The 18,110-nt window shown below is 51.7% G+C and overlaps 1 protein-coding gene across 2 annotated transcripts in view; it reads right to left on the bottom strand.

The window, feature by feature from the left end:
- The window catches only part of bma (SCY1-like protein bma), a 148,568-nt gene that overhangs the window by 100,561 nt on the left and 29,897 nt on the right, over positions 1 to 18,110 (bottom strand). For both annotated transcript variants that reach the window (XM_037229431.1, XM_037229430.1), the window contains exons 3-5: positions 14,349 to 14,522; positions 6,891 to 7,011; positions 1,401 to 1,496 (exon numbers count right to left, since the gene is read on the bottom strand). In XM_037229431.1, the coding sequence (XP_037085326.1) occupies positions 1,401 to 1,496; positions 6,891 to 7,011; positions 14,349 to 14,522 (391 nt within the window). The remainder of the gene's footprint in view (positions 1 to 1,400; positions 1,497 to 6,890; positions 7,012 to 14,348; positions 14,523 to 18,110) is intronic.

Genomic DNA, 18,110 nt, shown 5'->3' on the forward strand with positions numbered 1-18,110 from the left:
CTTCATCACTGTACTAACGGCCTATCATTTCCTGATGATGTGCTTATACAAGGTACCCATTTATTGTCTAGCTACTCTTTAATTAAACCACGTTATGCTACGATAACATGGGCTTACATATGCATCAAACGCATTTACAAAAGACCGCTCATTTTGCCAGGATGCTCTGTCTTTCGCGGGTTATTTCTTTTTAAACGTTCTTTTAAGTGAGAAACTGTGTGTGAAACTTTTGGGATTTGTGAGGCATTTTATAACGTCATAACCTTTTACGTGTGCGATTGTGCAGTTTTAAAATTGAAACATAGGCCGAAACGTACCCATCTAACTATTCGCACTTGTCACCGTCAAAAGTACGCGAGTCTTTCCCATGACCAGAAGTGTGTGACGATATCGAGTCCTATGTGGCGGCTTCGTGGCCCCCAAAATTACGTTCCTCGTCAGAACGCCAAACTTTCTAGCAAATGAACTACAGTGACGGCGTGGGTTGCGTGCACGCGGCGTGATCCTCAGGAATGCGTTTTCAATGGTGACAGTAGCTCCCCTCATAAAAGTTGGGTTTATTTACTCCATTCTCGTAACATACACAGCAGCAACAGGGCGAGGAAAAGCCAGACTCGATTCCGTTTCCTCGCGCAACGCTCCCGCGACGACTGGGCAGACAAACGCGGCGTCCGCGAGACCCGGAGACGAACGCTGCGCACGTCTCCGACCGGACCCGGCCGTGGCCGTCCCGACAGTGTCCCCGAGGACCACTTGGACCCAGGACCGGCTCGTCCGCCACCAGGCGGGGGACACTCCGGCCGGACAGCCTATACACAGGCGCCCCGCCGCGCCCAGCCCGTATGACGCCGCTTCGTCTGCACTTGGCATTTTGTCCAGTCCGTTATGACGTTGTGAGGATGCGCCCTCGGACATGGCTCCTGCTCATTTTGACGACGCAGTGCTGATTGCTTTTTCCGCGCTGGTTCCCGTACGATCGCGCATTGTCATGGAAACCCAAGTAGCAGCATCCAGCTGGAAAGTAGCTGAGAGGTCAGTTGAAGACGACTGATCTGTTGCAGCAACAAGACGCGCTGGGGCCCGCTGGGGGTCTGACCGTCATTCGAGGGGAGGGACGCCCCCGAATTGTCTCCAGCAGCAACAGCGCCAAATACAAGGTAGTCACTGGTCGAGGTCAGATGGGGGGTTAGAAGAGGTCAAAGGATCGCGAGTCGGGGGCGTCTAGCGGCGATAGCTCTAGAAGTGTTGATGTTGGACGCGGGTCACGTCACCGTGCTGTGAAATGAGCTCCGACGCGGTGCCCGCGGCGACCTCAAGACAATGGCTTTTCCCAAGTCCTCTCCGTGACAGCAAGATTGTCGGAAGGCTGGTGCGCAAACCGAGGCCTTTCACCCGCTCACCTATGAAGTCGAGGTCGGGCTGCGTCATCTTGGGCAGCCGGGAGGACCACGGCTGGCAGGGTACGCTCTCCACGCCGTCATGCTCGCCCATCTTCTCTGAAAACAGAGCAACAGGTCGATACGCCAGGCAGGCTCAAATCTGCAGCCACACGGGCGCCGACTCGGCTCTGCAGCCAGTCTGGCACCAACTCGGCTCGCTTTGTGCTCATATGTCTTCCTAATGGCGTTTCTGTGTCCCGAAAAATGAAAATAAAACCCAGCCGGCTGTGGAGCGTCGGCGCTGGATCGCTCTGTTTTGCTCGTCAGCGCAGATGACGGTTGTGAACAGTTCGGAGTGACGCAGCTGGTTTTAATTTGAGTCCGCACCGATTAGCGTAGCTGATTAACGCCGCTAATTAGTTCCGCCGCGCCCTTTGATCTGTGCCCGAGTCGGCGGTGCTGTCTGCCCCGGTGGCGACGCCGTTCGCGTCAGGTCACGCATGCCCCAGCGCCGTGAAGTCCGTGAAGGGAGGGGTGACTGGTGGGTGCGTCTCGTGATGTCCCTGTCCCTACTGACGCCAGAGGGGTACTTGCTTAGGGGGAGGGTTTAATGGGAAGGTTGGTTGACTGCATAGTTGCACTGCCTGGCTAACGGAAAGGCAGGGGCAAGAACTAGGTAGGCGTACTGTTTGTTTGATGTGCCCTGATGCCGGTAGGTGTGGTGTTTTTAATGTGTCCTGATACCGGTAGGCGCGGTGTCTGTTTAATGCGCCCGGATGTCGCCGATGTTTCTGCCCTGACTAACAGATCCAAAATCGGGGCTAGCGGGTGAGTCGGCCCCGTGGCAGCTCAGCCCCGACCGAGGCTAGAAGAGCACAGTAATCAGCACAAACGCTGCATGCGAGGCCACGGGAACACGGCGCCTCGGCGGTATACTCCGAACTGTCGTGCAGCGAGGATGTGCCAGGCAGTGCGAGCGTCACGCCAAAGAAGGATGCGTTATACCAGCGGCGTAACGGGTGCATGACGCGGCACCATAGGTTCACACATTTCTGCGCCCAAAGCGTGAAACAGCGAGCCACCGTTTGTCTTTTGCTTTAGCTCGTTTGCATTGCATGAGCCGACGAACGGATGAAACAGGTTCTCGATATTTTCGATACCTTCCAGTGAACAATTTGCGAGATAGATGCCGAGCATTTTAGCACGATATCACCATTGGTCACGACATGATGACGTCACGAACTTTATCGGTCACGCTGCTCATGTGGCATACTTCATCTTCCTCCCAAGCGCTGTCACGCCATCGGCATTCAATGACTGGTCAGCACATTTGCAGTTGAGGACCACAGCGCTGCTCTTTTCCCAGATAAATTCCGTTAGGTCTCTCTAAGCCAATGACGGGCAGCGTATGAACAATATATTGTTCAATTTTTGTTGGATGTATACTCAACTCTATTTAATTCATACGAATCTGGCCTTTTTTAAATTTCGCATATAATGACAATTCCATGAAAATAAGACCACAACAAGACAATACATAAAACGCATAAATTACTTATGAAAATATTACCATTATACATATAGCACATCATAGCGCAATGCTTCATATTGCACTGCATGATGCGCGCTGCTATTACTTTGCTAGGAAGGTCTTGCAAGCTTGATATATTGCCTTATTCGATCTGATAATACCTGAGTTGTGCTTTTCCAGGAACTCAGCATGACATAGCTGAAAAGAAGGCTTGTTCTGCCGTCCAAAGGTAAAACCTCGTATGCTAATTTCTGGCCATTTTGCGCTTTTTGTGTCATCTTATTCGTCTTTTCGTGCTAAATTCAGATATTTAAACTAAAAGTCCAAACTTACAAAACCTTTGGCTAAAAAATTGGGCTAAGAGCTCGTGAAAATTTTAACTAGTGGTTTTAGCCAGGCATATTCAGCATGAGTAGACGAATCAGACGAAATAAAAAACATAAAACGGCCAAAAATTAACATATGGGGTTTACCTTTGGACGGTAGTGTTTCACAAAAAGCAAAGGCCTGAGTTGTAGCAGCGATTAGCGAGCACTTTAAGGCCTTGCAAAATCAAGGTGCTCTCGAATCATTTGCATGTACGCTGTGATAGCTGTGGAATATTGAAAAAAAGAATGAACAGCTGTTGAAATTGAAAACGCAGTGGAAGAAGCTCTGGACCGGGCCTAGGAAGATGCTGTGGGCCAGGCCTAATGGGAAGTTATCACTCCTTAACCTTGTGCGACGATCATTCCAGGGTTGTAGCAGTTTACATGCATCGTCGTGATGCACGGCACTTATAACATTACAGCATGATACCAGCTTTCATTGATCTGATATGGCAACTATTGGAGAAGTAAAACATTTGTTATTCATACCACTCCACTTTGATACATTCTTTACAAGGACAAAACAAGTTACAGCAGTCCACAACCAGATAATAATAAAAATTATCCCGCCATTTTAAATATTGCATTACCATGCTATCAAACTAAAGTAATTTGTGAAAATGGTTCCAGTGTATAATTGCACCGTTAAAAGCGTCTACGTGCACCATTTATGGTGCACCATTTATGCTGCGCAAGCTGTCCCATCTAGGCCTGACATTCAGACATTCAGCATGAATATTGTAATACAGTAGTAGGCATGGAATGGCCAATGACAGGATTTCCGCCGCAGACAGAAATCGTTTCATTCGGTTCATTTTTAATCCGTTTGAGAGGTTTGCACATAGTTCGACCTCAATCACGACAATGGACGCCTTCCTCCACTGAACGCGCTCCAAGTCATCGGCGAACCAGCGACAGTGCCCACCATACAGCTGCCGCCTTTCTGGCACCCCAGTCTGACCAGCCTTTGTAGCATTCCAGTAATCACTCAAGTAGTCGTTGTAGCACCCTCGTCTAGTCAGCCTTGCAGACACTCCAGAAGTACTCCAGTCTATGTAGTCAGCCTTGCTCACTCTGGTCTATCCAGCCTTGCTCACTCTGGTCTATCCAGCCTTTTTAGCACTCCAATAGGACTCCAGATTAGTCCGCCTTACTAGCATTCTAGTCTAGTCAGTCTTGCCGGCACTCAAGTCTAGCCAGCCTTCCCAGCACTTCAGGCTAGCTCGCCTTGGTTCCCCAGTCTAGCCAGCCCCCCTAGCACTCCGTTCTAGGCAGCTCTCCTTGAACTCCAGTGTAGCCAACCTTCCTAGCACTCCAGTCTAGCTATCCCTCCTAGCACTCCGGTCTAGCCAGCCCTCCTTGTGCCCCAGTCTAGCCAACCTTTCTAACAGTCCAGTCTAGGCACCTACGGCTTCTCCAGCAGAGTCAGTGTCCGAGTACCGGCAGCCATTGCTGTTCATGCACGGCTCTTGACGGCAGGACAGGGAGCCTATCTGCCCCACCAATAATTCCCATTTGCCAGCCATCTGAGAGCCTCAGTCCCGCAGACCCTGTGTCATTTTCAGCCCAGCTAACCGCCGGGGAGCGGCCGCAGCCCTCTCAATGTCTGGAACAGCTACCCTCAGGGCAATTTTAATCTGGTCGCCCATACGGGACATGCAGTTACGACAGTCCCCAGAGAGAGCCCTGAGAATTTCTATCCCAGCCCACTTTCTAAAACTGCCATGCTGTTAACTACGAGAAAATAACTGCTTGCATGCCGTCTTAAAGACCACCTTAGGTATTAAAAGGACGGTTCCACATTTGTATGGGGTTTCGAAATAAGATAGCTATTTTCAAAACCAATCCTTGCATTTCAAGTTATTCAAAATTTGCTCGTTCCCGATCTAGGCGCGTGCAAACTTGTGCAGGCTATTTCGCACCGTCTTTTTTGAAGTCACCCAGAAATGTATGAAATCATAGAGACGTCAGACCAATCGCTCCTCCTCAATGGTCATACTCCACTCAAGGTCTGGAGAACATGACCATTGACTTATAGTGTATTCACACTGTACTAATGATTTTCTATTTTACGTGACGTCACATAAAATCTTTTCTGGACGCGTTTACAGGGCGACCCGTTTTCTGTTTACATCTTAATAACTGCCGTGACAATGCGCATGCAGCGCCGCAGGACTTTCGTTTGTAGGCACTAAACGTATTTCTTACAATCGAAACAGCAAATTATGCTGTTTGTAATCGTTAAAACATCCTTTCATCACTCGTGGTCGGTCATGGGCACCCAAAGTGACTTGTTATTTTATGTTGACATATATCGATAAATATTATTGTTATTGCATGTACAGACACATTGACATTGACATTTCCTTAATGCGTTACGCCATTTCAGTCTCAGTGAGAATTAGTCGCGGAAAAAATTGCGCGTCCGGCAAAGATTCAGCGTGATGTCACTTAGGAGCTTCGTCTTCCGGGCCACTGTGAACCTCAAAAGGCATAGAATCTGTAGTGTATAATGTGATGAGCGACGTTAATGGCACAGATTCTTTGTTGTTCGGGTTGCTGTGAACACTTCCTTATTCGTGTCTTGAGCGTGACACCACAAGCCGCCGCATCAACGGACAGCAGTTGGCTTTTAACCAGCTACATGACAGGTCTTGATTACAAGCCGCATTTGGTGATAATGAAAATTGGACATTCCTTCTAGTTGACGGACAAGAGACCGGGAATCGGAAAAATATCGTCGTGACCGAGAATGCAAATGCAAATAAACGATATCAAATCACAGACTTATATACAAAAACAGAGAACCAAAATACAAAGGGCCAAAATACGCGCCCATAATAATCGTCAGGCTCATCATGCACACACAAATTAACGGGCCACCTTGCAACGAGTTGAAGTATTATAAGTAGCCAGTTCATCCGTTACGGTGGCAATTTTGCCACGGCCTGTCTGGCAGTCACCCAGACGTCAAAAAATGTTCCATGATGTAATCAAACGACGACGCTTTGAGTAGTACCTTTTTCAACAATATTGAAATTTTTGCCATCTAAAGCAGTCCATTGTACTAAAGATATACCACTGGTCACAAATGGCCATGCTCAACATATCGGGTGCTTGGCTCAATGCTTTCCAATGTGGAACATTGCATTTAAGGACTCTGGGGCTAATGTAACCTGTCCGTCAAATCTAGTTTGTTATTTGACCCATTTATGCATTTCAAGTTTTCATGGCGCATCCTATTTGTCTGTGGTAACTTTGCATTACCTACCCTACTAAACCCATATTGGGGAATGCGAGGGGCATTCCAGCATTCCAAAACGCTCTCGGAGACGTGCGTTTTACGACGTCACAGGCCAAAGAGCACTCCAGTATTCTAAAAACGCTCGCATGACCTCCGTTTCAGATCAGATTCAAGAGTTCCAGTCACGTGGCATTGATTATCCGCGGTGCACGCACGCATATGAGGGCTTAGTCTATCTATCCTTCGTGTCAGTGGTCTCTCCCTCATGAACTCCATGCACACCTGCAGTGCCTGGACTTCCTCTATCTGGCCCATCCATTCGTCCACCTCTCCTCTCCCCACCCGGCGCATTCTGGCCAGAAACGCACCTGCGAACTCGAGCCCGGCCAGTTTCCAGGTGCCCTTCTTGGTGACGAACACGCTGCTCGGACAGACATTCCGATGGACGACGTGTGCCGTGTAGTGCAGGAACGACAGCGCCTCCGTGATCTGGAATCGGAGGGCAGGGGTGCTGACGGCGTGGTCACAGCGGTCGGTGCGGGGCAGAGCGGGTCGAGCACGCTCACAGGTCTCTTGGGACCCGCCATGACAGCGGAAGATGCCAGGCGGGGATGGTCTGTTGATAACACTGACCCGCTGTGAGTTGGGATCCTCTTATACCAGAGATATGGGTGCTCGAAGTCATCTCACGTTGACGTAGCAAAAGGTCGGCAGGTCAGCCATAGGTTGGCGAGTGGGTGAGTGTATCAAACATATGCGGTCAGCGAATACTAAGGTAAGCCTTGACAAATGGATAACAAATCATGACGTGTTGCCCAAGTGAAAAGTTACGCAAGAATGACGACGTAAAATTATCGCAGCCTATGGCGGCATCGATGTTATGCTGTCGATTCCTGGGGAGGATAGGAAGCCGAAACACTTGTGCTAAGTCCCCAAGTTCAAAATGCTTGCTTCGGTTCACACGGGCGTTGTGCGCAATAATTGACTCAACATCCATCCACAGCCTTATATTCTACGGTAACCAATACTGAAAACCATATATCTGAAAACCAGATATGGGAATCAATTTCAGGTAGCATACGGTCGGTAACGACGCGGGCTAAGCATGTGTAGAAAAGCTGGGGTGGCAAACCCTCTATTACGACTATCACTCCAAATGACAATGTTAAAATTATGTCCATGAGGCTGGAGGCGGGCTGCCAACTGCCCTGCCTGCCATGCCACATTTTCGACGTCCCCCAGTGCATCGATAAAAAGCATGTGTCTGTGAAGTGCAACACCTCTGAGGTGTGTTTTATAAAACATTCTGTACTGAACAAGATCTGCACAATCTTTACAATCTTATTAAGTCGCGAACCGAATACCACGTACGCCAAAAAGAACGTCACATGCATAGCGTAGCATTCAGGCACGGAACGTGCATAAAGTAATGTTCAGTTACGAAACGTGCACTACGTAAAATTCCAATAATTATTCGAGATAAAAGTGCAAAGAGGTTGCCCACTTACGTTGAGAGTGCATACTTACGCGTCAAACCATTCAGAACTGGGTTATTTAATTGCCGCCGTTATTGCGCTTTTGGCCTTATGTGTTTAAGTTCTGATTGAGCGCAATAATCGGCTAGTTTGATCCATATGGGCCCTTATCCATTCGTTTGGGGAGCCAAAGCCAGGTAAGTTAGCATTCAGATCACACGGTAACTAAACCACCTTCTGTGAGCTCCTAAAGACGCTTCTGGCTTGGCCCCGTCCAGTCCGGTCCGATCAGCTCAAAAGCTCCCACCCAAAGCCGAAGCCGTTCGTTTCTCCCCGCGTCGAGGCCGGCGCGCACTGCGTCTTCCCGGCCTCGCTCGCTGCCGTTCGTTTCTCCCCGCGTCGAGGCCAGCGCGCACTGCGTCTTCCCGGCCTCGCTCGCTGCCGTTCGTTTCTCCCCGCGTCGAGGCCAGCGCGCACTGCGTCTTCCCGGCCTCGCTCGCTGCCGTTCGTTTCTCCCCGCGTCGAGGCCAGCGCGCACCGCGTCTTCCCGGCCTCGCCCGCTGCCGTTCGTTTCGACCCGCGTCGAGGCCAGCGCGCAGTGCGTCTTCCCGGCCTCGCTCGCTGCCGTTCGTTTCTCCCCGCGTCGAGGCCAGCGCGCACTGCGCTGTCCCGGCCTCGCTCGCTGCCGTTCGCTTCTCCCCGCGTCAAGGCCAGCGCGCACTGCGTCGTCGCGGCGTCGCTCGCTGCCGTTCGCTTCTCCCCGCGTCGAGGCCAGCGCGCACTGCGTCTTCCCGGCCTCGCTCGCTGCCGTTCGCTTCTCCCCGCGTCGAGGCCAGCGCGCACCGCGTCTTCCCGGCCTCGCCCGCTGCCGTTCGTTTCTCCCCGCGTCGAGGCCAGCGCGCACTGCGTCGTCCCGGCGTCGCTCGTTACGGGAGCGCAAACGCCATCACATCGTTGGCCAGCTCTCTGCGTGCGCTCCCTGGGGGCACCTCGGGGCCCCGACGGCAGCAGGCAACAAACGAACCGCACGCGCCTGGCCTAGCCCGGGAGAGAGGGCCGGCCAGCCCAGCTCGGACTCATCACAGCGCCCCGTGCGAGAGGAACGAGCGCCGTCCGGAGGACGCCGGCATGAAGAGCGACGCCGCTGTAGGACTGTTGGGAGCGACGACCTGCTGACACAGCTGGGTCATATTGATGCCCTAACGTCAATGGAAACGGAGACGGAGTTGGGGGGTGTGGGGGGGGGGGAGGGGTGTGTGAGGACGGGAAGGCAAAGCTTGATCGGGGTGCAAAGATCTGTGGGATCTGGACGCCAGAAAAGAAGAGAGAGAGCGAGAGAGAGAGAGAGAGAGAGAGAGAGAGAGAGAGAGAGAGAGATAGAGAGAGAGAGAGAGAGAGAGAGAGAGAGAGAAGAGAGGAAGAGAGAGATAGAGAGAGAGAAGAGAGAGAGAGAGAGAGAGAGAGGAGAGAAGAGAGAGAGATGGACACAGATACATATGCAGATAGAGAGAAATAGAGATAGATACCGATTCAGATAGAGAGGCAGAGACAGAGGACAACAATAGGCCGCCGCATTTCCAAATGGGCTACAAATGCAATTACATGTAGCAACACAGGAACACTGCAGTGTGCACTGGGCGCCTCTCCTCATCAGCCCGCCCTTGGCAAGACCGTCTGTTTTGTTTCTGAGGAAACTTGGATGGCGCGCAGAACGCTAGCATCTGCGACGTGAGAGACAATAGCAGCCTTGATTAGATAGCCACGGCTTCATCTCCAGGAAACAGGTCGACAGTTTTGCTGGTAATGGTCTCTTCATGGAAATAGTATTGCTTCCACGGGGACCTGAATATCATTTAGAGCGTGACAGTGGGAAAAAAACATATTGGGAAGAGAACGTTGTTTACGAGGGCGAGGGAGCTATATGGCTATTAGAGCCGGCAAGATACGAAGGTTTAACACACAAAAATTCGTTGGCGCCATATCCACAGAAACGAATTAATACGCGCCCGGATTCGACGATTTTTCATAACGCGAACGGATGGGGGAGGGAAGGAGTCGAAGCGAACCCCTTTTGCCATTTCCAAACTAAGAACGACAGAGTCTCGCCAAAATACAAGGGATCGGTGTTGGCGACATTGCGTGATTGGTGGCAAGCTTCTGCTGCTGGGTCAATAGCAGCCCCAAAACAGGTCAAATGCCAGGTGTCTTCAGTTCTTTACCGAGAGCTTAACCGGTCCGTATAAATCGTGCGACCTCGCAGTGGTGTCACACTGCGTGGTAGTCCTTCCACCCGCCTCGGGTTGTAGTTGGTCGGGTTCGGCCTTCTCCGGCTCCGCCTCGGCGGAACTCTATCCGGGCTGGGCGGACCTGATTGCTCGCAGCCCTGCCGAACTCGCCGTGCGCCGTGTTTGTCGAGGCGGCAATAGTGGCGCCCCGTCGACGCCATCGGCGCTGGTGCCGAGCCCATTTCCGGCCATCCGTCGGTGCCAGCAGCCCACGAGAAGTCCGCGCGATGCTGGGACCGCGAGGACTGACCTACGGAGGACGAACAAGGGAGCCCACGAGGTTGTTCCGAACACAGGACCGTCCTGTCCGTACCTGGACAGGACCGATCAGTCGGTGAAGTAGAATGCCCAAAGACTTCATCTTCCTACGGAAGATTGTGATAGCTGCAAGCCGATGACTGATCGTCTCAATAAAAGTATGTATCTGTATCTGTAAAGGGTGTCTTAAAGGAGCGCCAACCAAAGCGCCTCAGCTGGTGGAAGCCCCGACTGAGCAGAAACCTGGTGACACGAGTCCACGCACCCCGCACAGAGGACCTGTGCGAGGCCCCGAAACGCCCACGGAAAACCCTAACAGAATCAAGAGTTGGTCCGCACGAAGTCCAGATCTCACGCGATCTACTGGGAGGCCGAAATAGACAAGGTTCCTAGTGCCCATTAGCAGCTGAAAGGGCCTGATATTGGGCCTGACTCAACATCGGCCACTTGGTTACCACATGTTTGCGTTTAATTGCCTCGGCAAACAGGCAAAGCAATCGGGCTTTAGCGCCCTGGCCTTTCGACGCACGCGAACGCCATAATCGCAGTTCAATTTCGACATAACTTGGTCGAGGAAAACAGGTTGGTTTGTGGTGCTAGGCTTGATCTGCAGATTTTCTATACTTTGCTGCCAACTGTCCGCTCCCAGACCAATTTTGGCGCTCAAAAATGACAGAAGTGTTTCACGTGCAATTTTCAAAAGCTCGCTGTTATTTGATATGATTGTGAGCTGGCGAGCGACGTTAATTCAGCCGTAAAAGCTCGGCCATTTTTTGCTGCGTCGCGAGCACCGTGGGATGACTAAAAAGTTAAGACTACAGTTCAATTCAGCCCAGCACAGCCAGTGACCACTTAACATGCAGGCGAATCCCCCACCCCCAAAGCCACAGTTCTTATCATGAAAAGACTTCGCGTGGCATGGGAGCCAAGCAATGCTCTCCTTTTGTCATATTCATACGTGCGTTATTTGCTCTCACGATACATTGTTCGCCGGCGTCAGGAAAATTACGGATTGAGTGGGCATCCACGGTCACATATGATGTGCGCGTTTACATGCATGTCAAATGATATATGCAAATCGACATGGCATCACAGACTTTTGCATGTCGGCTATTCTCTTTCCAGCGTAGCCTGCCGGTATTCCCTTTTTTAGTCACCTTTTTGGCCGCTGGACACCACCGTAATTTATTTGTTCATGTATCCCGCTTCAAGGTGGCGGCGCTGCCTTATGTGACCGCTTTACCTTGCAAGCTGCCCCTACAGCCACGTTTGACCACGCCACTCGCAAGCTACAGTGCAAAACACAAGCCCCACAGGTCATGCCCTTATCGCGGCACCGATGCTGATGGTGCGCAAATGTTTGACCGCGTGCTGGTCCGGGCGCGAACGACCTGCGGACCGATACTTATCACGCCGTTTGGGCGGTGGCAGCGCCGTGTTGACCTCAGCCGGGCGGCTTCGAACGCCGCGCCTGGAACACGGCGCCGCCGGCCACCTCGCCTCAGACATGCGCCGTCGCATTCGACCGCACAGCCACAAAGGCGGCCCATTAATGCAACGAAGCGCGCTGGCAGGGCGCGGCCGCCAGGTGGGCGCGGCCCGCAGCCGGGCCGATGGTAATGCGTCTGCCGATAGCCCTGTCGGACGTAGAATGGTCGGAGCGCGGACTGTCGCAGTTCTCTATTGTGCCGGCGGCTGCCCCACCGCCGCGGCTCCGGTCGGTCGACAAGCATGGGTCGATAGAGCAAGCAGCGAAGTTTGCTGAGTCACTCACTCGACCGTGCGTGGAGGTAACAAACAAAGCTTTAAGTGAATAATTGAGCTTGAGGAGAATGGTGATTTCGGCTAGACAAGGCCACTGCCAGCAGTGCACGATAACCAAAGTAGGTGACGACACGTCCCACCAAAGTACACTGTTGCTACGAGCAAGGATGTAGGTCAGCCTTGTATTGAAGTTAACTGATTGGCAACTATGTGGCTTCAACGGCCCACCCGGACTGGGCCTATCACGTGTGTCACTGGCTTGCACTGCTTGGCCACCGACTGTACGGCCATGTTGCTTTCACCAGCATAACTTACGTTCGTGTAAGGCTGTTTTCTGCTACTTCAACTATGGTGGGACAAAAGTCTCTGGCCGCTTTACAGCTTGGCTGCATTCCTCGCCCCGTCGTGCGACAAGTTTTGGGTCCACCCACCGGGACTCAAACCGAGATCCGGGTTTGAGTTCCAGGTCAGTGGATATAAAATTTTCCGCACTTCTTGCGAAGAATATCACCAAGCTGCAAAGCGGTCAGTGAGTTCCAGCCCATCAAAGCTGGAGTAGCCGAAAGCACAGCTTTTAACGAACTTCATTGTAACTAGCTGGAAATAAAACTTAGGCATCAAAGCTAGCATTTGCCGGTTTTGTCGTCTCCATGGCTACCTTCGGATCTTGGGAAACTAAGCGTAAATAAATACTTTAAGTGAACTGCATTATGTAACCGATTATACTGCCTGCAAAGCGCGGATATCGCTCGACCCTGTCCGACCCATGCGCTCCATAGTAATGGGCTGGTATGCGGTACATGTTACTTTAAAAACAAAGGGTGCGAATACAGGTTGCTGCGACGACAGCTGAGAGAGATGATCTGGGAAAATAAGAAAGATTGCAGATCAATCATACAAGACCAATGCTTCTCAGAACGATTTGATTTTCAGCGCGTTGCTGGTAGGCACTGAGCACATAAATCAACCTAAATTCACTTACCTCGGAGAGTATTTATGTTTTGAGGAGATTGTGTACCAATCTTCAGCAAAGCTTAGACCTATGCGCTAAGCAATCAAAGTGCTTTATGTCACGATTTAATTTGCATACTTTTCTGCCTAAAATGAGTAATACAAGACCATCGAGTCATGTAGAAGCAGAATCCAATTCGCACGGCCGGACTGCGTCCCCCATCAGCCGCGGTCACGTCCAGGACATAGCTGAAGCCTGCAGCTCGCGCCCCAGCCGTGCGCGGCCTCTAAATCCAGCCTGCGTCCAATCGGGTCAACTGCGTGGTCACCGATGGTGCCGTCTGAGGGCGGCGGCAGCGCCAGCTAAAGGAGAGGCGCCGGCCGCGGCCCACGCGCTGCGGGCAGGGGCATTGATCGCAACCGCTGCAGGCGGCGCGTCCGGGGCGCACAAAACGTGTCCCAGGGGCTACGGCCGTCACCCGCCGCCTCGCATCTCCGCCAAAGTCGGCCCGTCGCCGGCAGCTGATGTGGGCGCTGCGGCGGACGCTGCCGCGGACGAGCGGCGTTAACGGGCGTCCCCGCCCGCACGACGCGCGTTAGACGAAGACGTGGACGTGCCGACGACTGCCGTGCGCGAGTCTGCAGCATCCGTCGTGGCGTGTGTGAGAGCGGCAATCCTGGCAATCAGCACCGCTGAACCACGGCACCATCGCCAGACGCTCGGCTTCGGCCGCTTCACATGGCTTTTGCGGTGACTGCCGCCTGCGGATGCGCTCGGTACGGGCTGAAGCGTGGTCTGGCGGCGCGGTCGGTGGCCGCCGAGCGAGGACGACCCGGGCGCGGTCAGCACACTCACGTGGAGGCCTTGCTAGCCGCCCCTGGAGCGGCCGGCCGGCGCTCTGCATTCAGGTCGGGCGGCGGCGGCGCGGGGCTGGGCACGGACAGGTCATTACCACGCGGCGAACAGGGGGCTGGGGGAGTCGCTTCTTGTCTAACGCGGACGCGTGCTCGGCATGCACTCGGAGGGAAATTGCCGCGAACTGATCGCCAAATTGGCAGCCTCGTACGCGTGGCAGCCGCCTTCGCCGCTTACCTGTAGGATGCCATACTTGAGCTCGACGTCAAGAAAGTTGTAGTCCTTGGCGAAGCCGGCGTTGTCAGGCCGGTCGGTCTCGGTTGCCGGCGTCAGCACATTGGCGAGGCAGACCAGGACGGGCTCGGAGGCGAACGACAGCGTCTCTGCGCACTCCTCCACCGGGTGCATCACCTGGGGCACAACAATGCAGGCTGGGCTAAGCAGCTCGACAGTTCGGGTCTACTTGGTGAGTTGCTTCAAGCAGAACCAACTAGACTGGGGCGCACTGTTCAGCAGAGCCCTGTTTTAACCTAGTATCGTTGAGCCACCTGCGGGGAAGACCTGGAGCAAATGGTTCAACGATGCCCGTGTAGTGTAATACCCGACCTCGGCGTTTGTGAGACGGGGATTTACGCGGTGCGTTGGAGGCGGTCGGGGTGCGCACCGAGCCCTTGGTCGCCATCCGGAAGTCACCGCGCACAGTTCATTTTGACGGTGTGCATATCGGTGGAAAGTTCGTCATCATTGTGTTTCTTAACCTTCTTCCTGGTGGCGAGTCTCAACACAGGCGTTTCCAACCATGGACGGGGAGGGGCTTGCGGGGGGAATCTTCCAAGGAGAGTGCCCGGTTTCGGGGAAACTGCGATCTGGCCGAATAGCATCTGAGTCAAAACTGTGGCCGTCAAGTGGTGCACGCTGGCAGGCATTGACTGAAAAGTGATGCTGCCACATGCAGGCTTGCACCGCCAGCGATGAACTGAACATGTCTGCTATATTAGCTTACGGCAAGGGTAGTGCTCCACTGATATAAGCGGCCAGGCGTTAGTGAGAAAAGAAGGGTTCAACTCTGTGGTTCGAACTAATTGCCGATCAGCTGAGTTTTATTATCTGAATCTGGGGAGAGAGGGGCGGAGAAAAACCTATGTCTAAGTCTTTCAGTCAGTGGGAGATGGACGAGAAAATTAGGTAACGGCTCCACCAAGCATTTGTGTTAGTGGGCATTTGGTGCCCACATTCGAGTTGTTAATTTCACCGTCCTTTTGCATAGGCGTAGGAACGTTTCAAGAAGTGTGCGGGGGGGGGATGCCGAGCCCAGGGTGTACTTCGAGAACTTTTTTTGGAAAGCGAGCCCGATGACCGGGGGAGGGGGGGGGAAGGGATGCAGCCTGTTATCGCTCTTTATTCAAAGGCCATGACTGCTTTGCTAGATATGCATCTAGGGCTGTTTCTCACTGATGCACAATCCTGCCTATTGGACTCATCTGTCATTTGGCAAATAAGGCTATCCAGCTTTCCTAGATAATTCGTCCATTTTAACATTGTCTTTCCTGGGGAGGTTAAATTCCACGAGCGGGTGGGCATTTCGGGCCATTGAGGAAGTATCTGCCCACACAGTGTAGGTGCCAAAATACGACCTGGATAAGGCTGATGAGAATTTTGAAAGCGGATCGATGGCTCACAGTGCAACAGATTTTTCATGCGGCTTCATTTCGCTGGCTGCTTTTCAAGAGATCAGACTTGTCGCAGCATTTTAGAAGGAAACAAATTCGGAAGCTTGGAAGTGCTAGAAGCCCGTGACACAAGCCATAAAACTGGAGATTCTCTTTTAAGAATCAAGCCACCTAATAGAGCCCATCTGTCACAAGTTCCTTATCTGGGCCCTGCTCCTGTCCGCCGTCGGTGACCATTGCCCTGGCCCGGCTGTCTCCCGCATGCATGACTGTGAACTGATCATATGGCTGTTTTGTTGCATGCTTTTGGATCAGCGTTTCTACTACATGGTGTATGAAACATGTGGTGGACACTTGCAACAGTATTTTTTCCGCATTATCTTCCTTCACACCACGCCATCGCAGAAAAATAGCCCGCGGGAAGCTGTCTGCTTTAGGAATGAATTGGCCCAACGGACACTTCATTGTCCATCCTGCAACGTATACGACTTCATCTGCTTTTGTGTGTAGACAGGGCCGTAGCCAGAGCCTTGCCAAGGGGAAACACAAGGGTGACGAAAGCCCATCTTACGGTGATCCCCCTCCCCCAAAAAATCCCCGGATATAGCTTACTTGTTAACAAGTGGCACGGCTTTATTCGTATTATTGTTATTTTTACCTTGTAACCAGAACGGAAGCTAGGAGCAATCGTGAGCTCAGTTCTGTTTGTATTTTGAGGTCAATAAACTGCAGGAATCAGGCGTTGAACGACTGCATGGAAGAAATCACCGGCGCTCTTAATTTGCAATGGTTAGAAGGCTTTCTAAACCGATAGAATTCAGATGCCTTGTCACAAAAAGTTATTTGGGTTCTACAGGCATTGAGGACATCGCGAAGGTAACTTGTACATCGATATGTTTTATCCAAATTTGAAGATGAAAGTTTTATTGCAGATCGAGTGGTCAACAATGTGCTTTTAACATGGTCAATCCATGTTTGTCTGGGAATGTTCATCACTCAGTCAAAATCGATTAGTGACACAATTTATGTTACGTGCTTTTTAACATGCACACTCGCAAATCTTAGAAAAAACTCAACGCCAGGCTTAGCAGTCTCCATAGTCCGCGGAGCCTCAGCCCAGTAGCCAAAATATTTAGCCCATGACCCACCGCTGGACGAAAAGGATGACGCCTCTGAAATGCTTACCTTTAAACACTTAAAACGACTATTAATACAAGTTATGTTATGTAATTTTGAACATGCGCACTCGAAAATCTTAGAAACACAAGCCTCGATCCCAGGCGTTACAGTCTCCGTAGGCCGCACAGCTAATATTAAGTTGTGGTCAACGGGTGGACGAAAATGACGACGCTTCTAAAAAAGTATCCTTGAACGCTTCAATACATCAGATCTTACATTAGGAAGGCAGTCTGAGCGCATATTTCACTGTGCAATTTTAGACTGATGAAAAGAACAGATTGGCCCTTAAAGCATCGCGAAGTGGGGCTGTAATTTATAGGTTGAACTGGAAGAGTGAGGGTAAAATCTCTGTTTTTTCGTGTTTTGTAGCTGTTTGTCTATCCAGAAGACAGATTGACACGGCGCCCGCCGTCTGGTGGCACTTGCAGTGGCCGAGACTTTTCGGTTTTATGAAAGTTGCAACCCGGACCATCCTTGTCCTTGCTCTCGAGGTTGCGGGCGGGCACGCTCAAGCCTTTTGATGTAATTTGTTTCTGAAAAATGAGTGCTCTCAGGCAACATGGCATGACCTTGCTCGCTTATTCAAGCTCATGTCGACCCACCCTACTCAACAATAATGAGACACCCATTTGCTCGACAATAATGAGACCACTTATTTCCTGCCAGGCAAGGGGCCTCTTGAGTAGAACACCATGGCTACATTACCGTTTCCGGTCAAGGGCTGAAGGACCATTCCATCCCATCGCGAAGTGTCTTCTGGCTGTTATTCTGGCGACACGGGACGGGTTCTCCTGGTAGATACGGAGGCCATTACAAGTATATATCATATCACACTGTTCCCATCCTTGACACGGGAGGCCCTCTGAACCGCGCAGTTAGCCCCGGATCAGCACAAGAACCCTCATTGACGCAACAACATCCCTGATCACTGCAGGTAGTCCGATAGTTGTCACATAGACTCCACTTCGGTGTTTTTCTGTGTTCATCAGAGGTATTGAGTTCTCCCTGACTGTAGATTGTAGATGAAATGGGGTTCCTAATTTGTATTAACATAGCTTACCCATGTTCGGCTTAAAATGTTCATGATCCTGTCAGAGCTGATAACTGATAAGAAAACTATGTAATATGGTCTTGAACATGCGCGCTCGCA

This window comes from Pollicipes pollicipes, unplaced genomic scaffold, assembly GCF_011947565.3.
Source record: "Pollicipes pollicipes isolate AB1234 unplaced genomic scaffold, Ppol_2.1 Scaffold_6138;HRSCAF=7277_pilon_pilon_pilon, whole genome shotgun sequence".
NCBI classification, from domain to species: domain Eukaryota; kingdom Metazoa; phylum Arthropoda; class Thecostraca; order Pollicipedomorpha; family Pollicipedidae; genus Pollicipes; species Pollicipes pollicipes.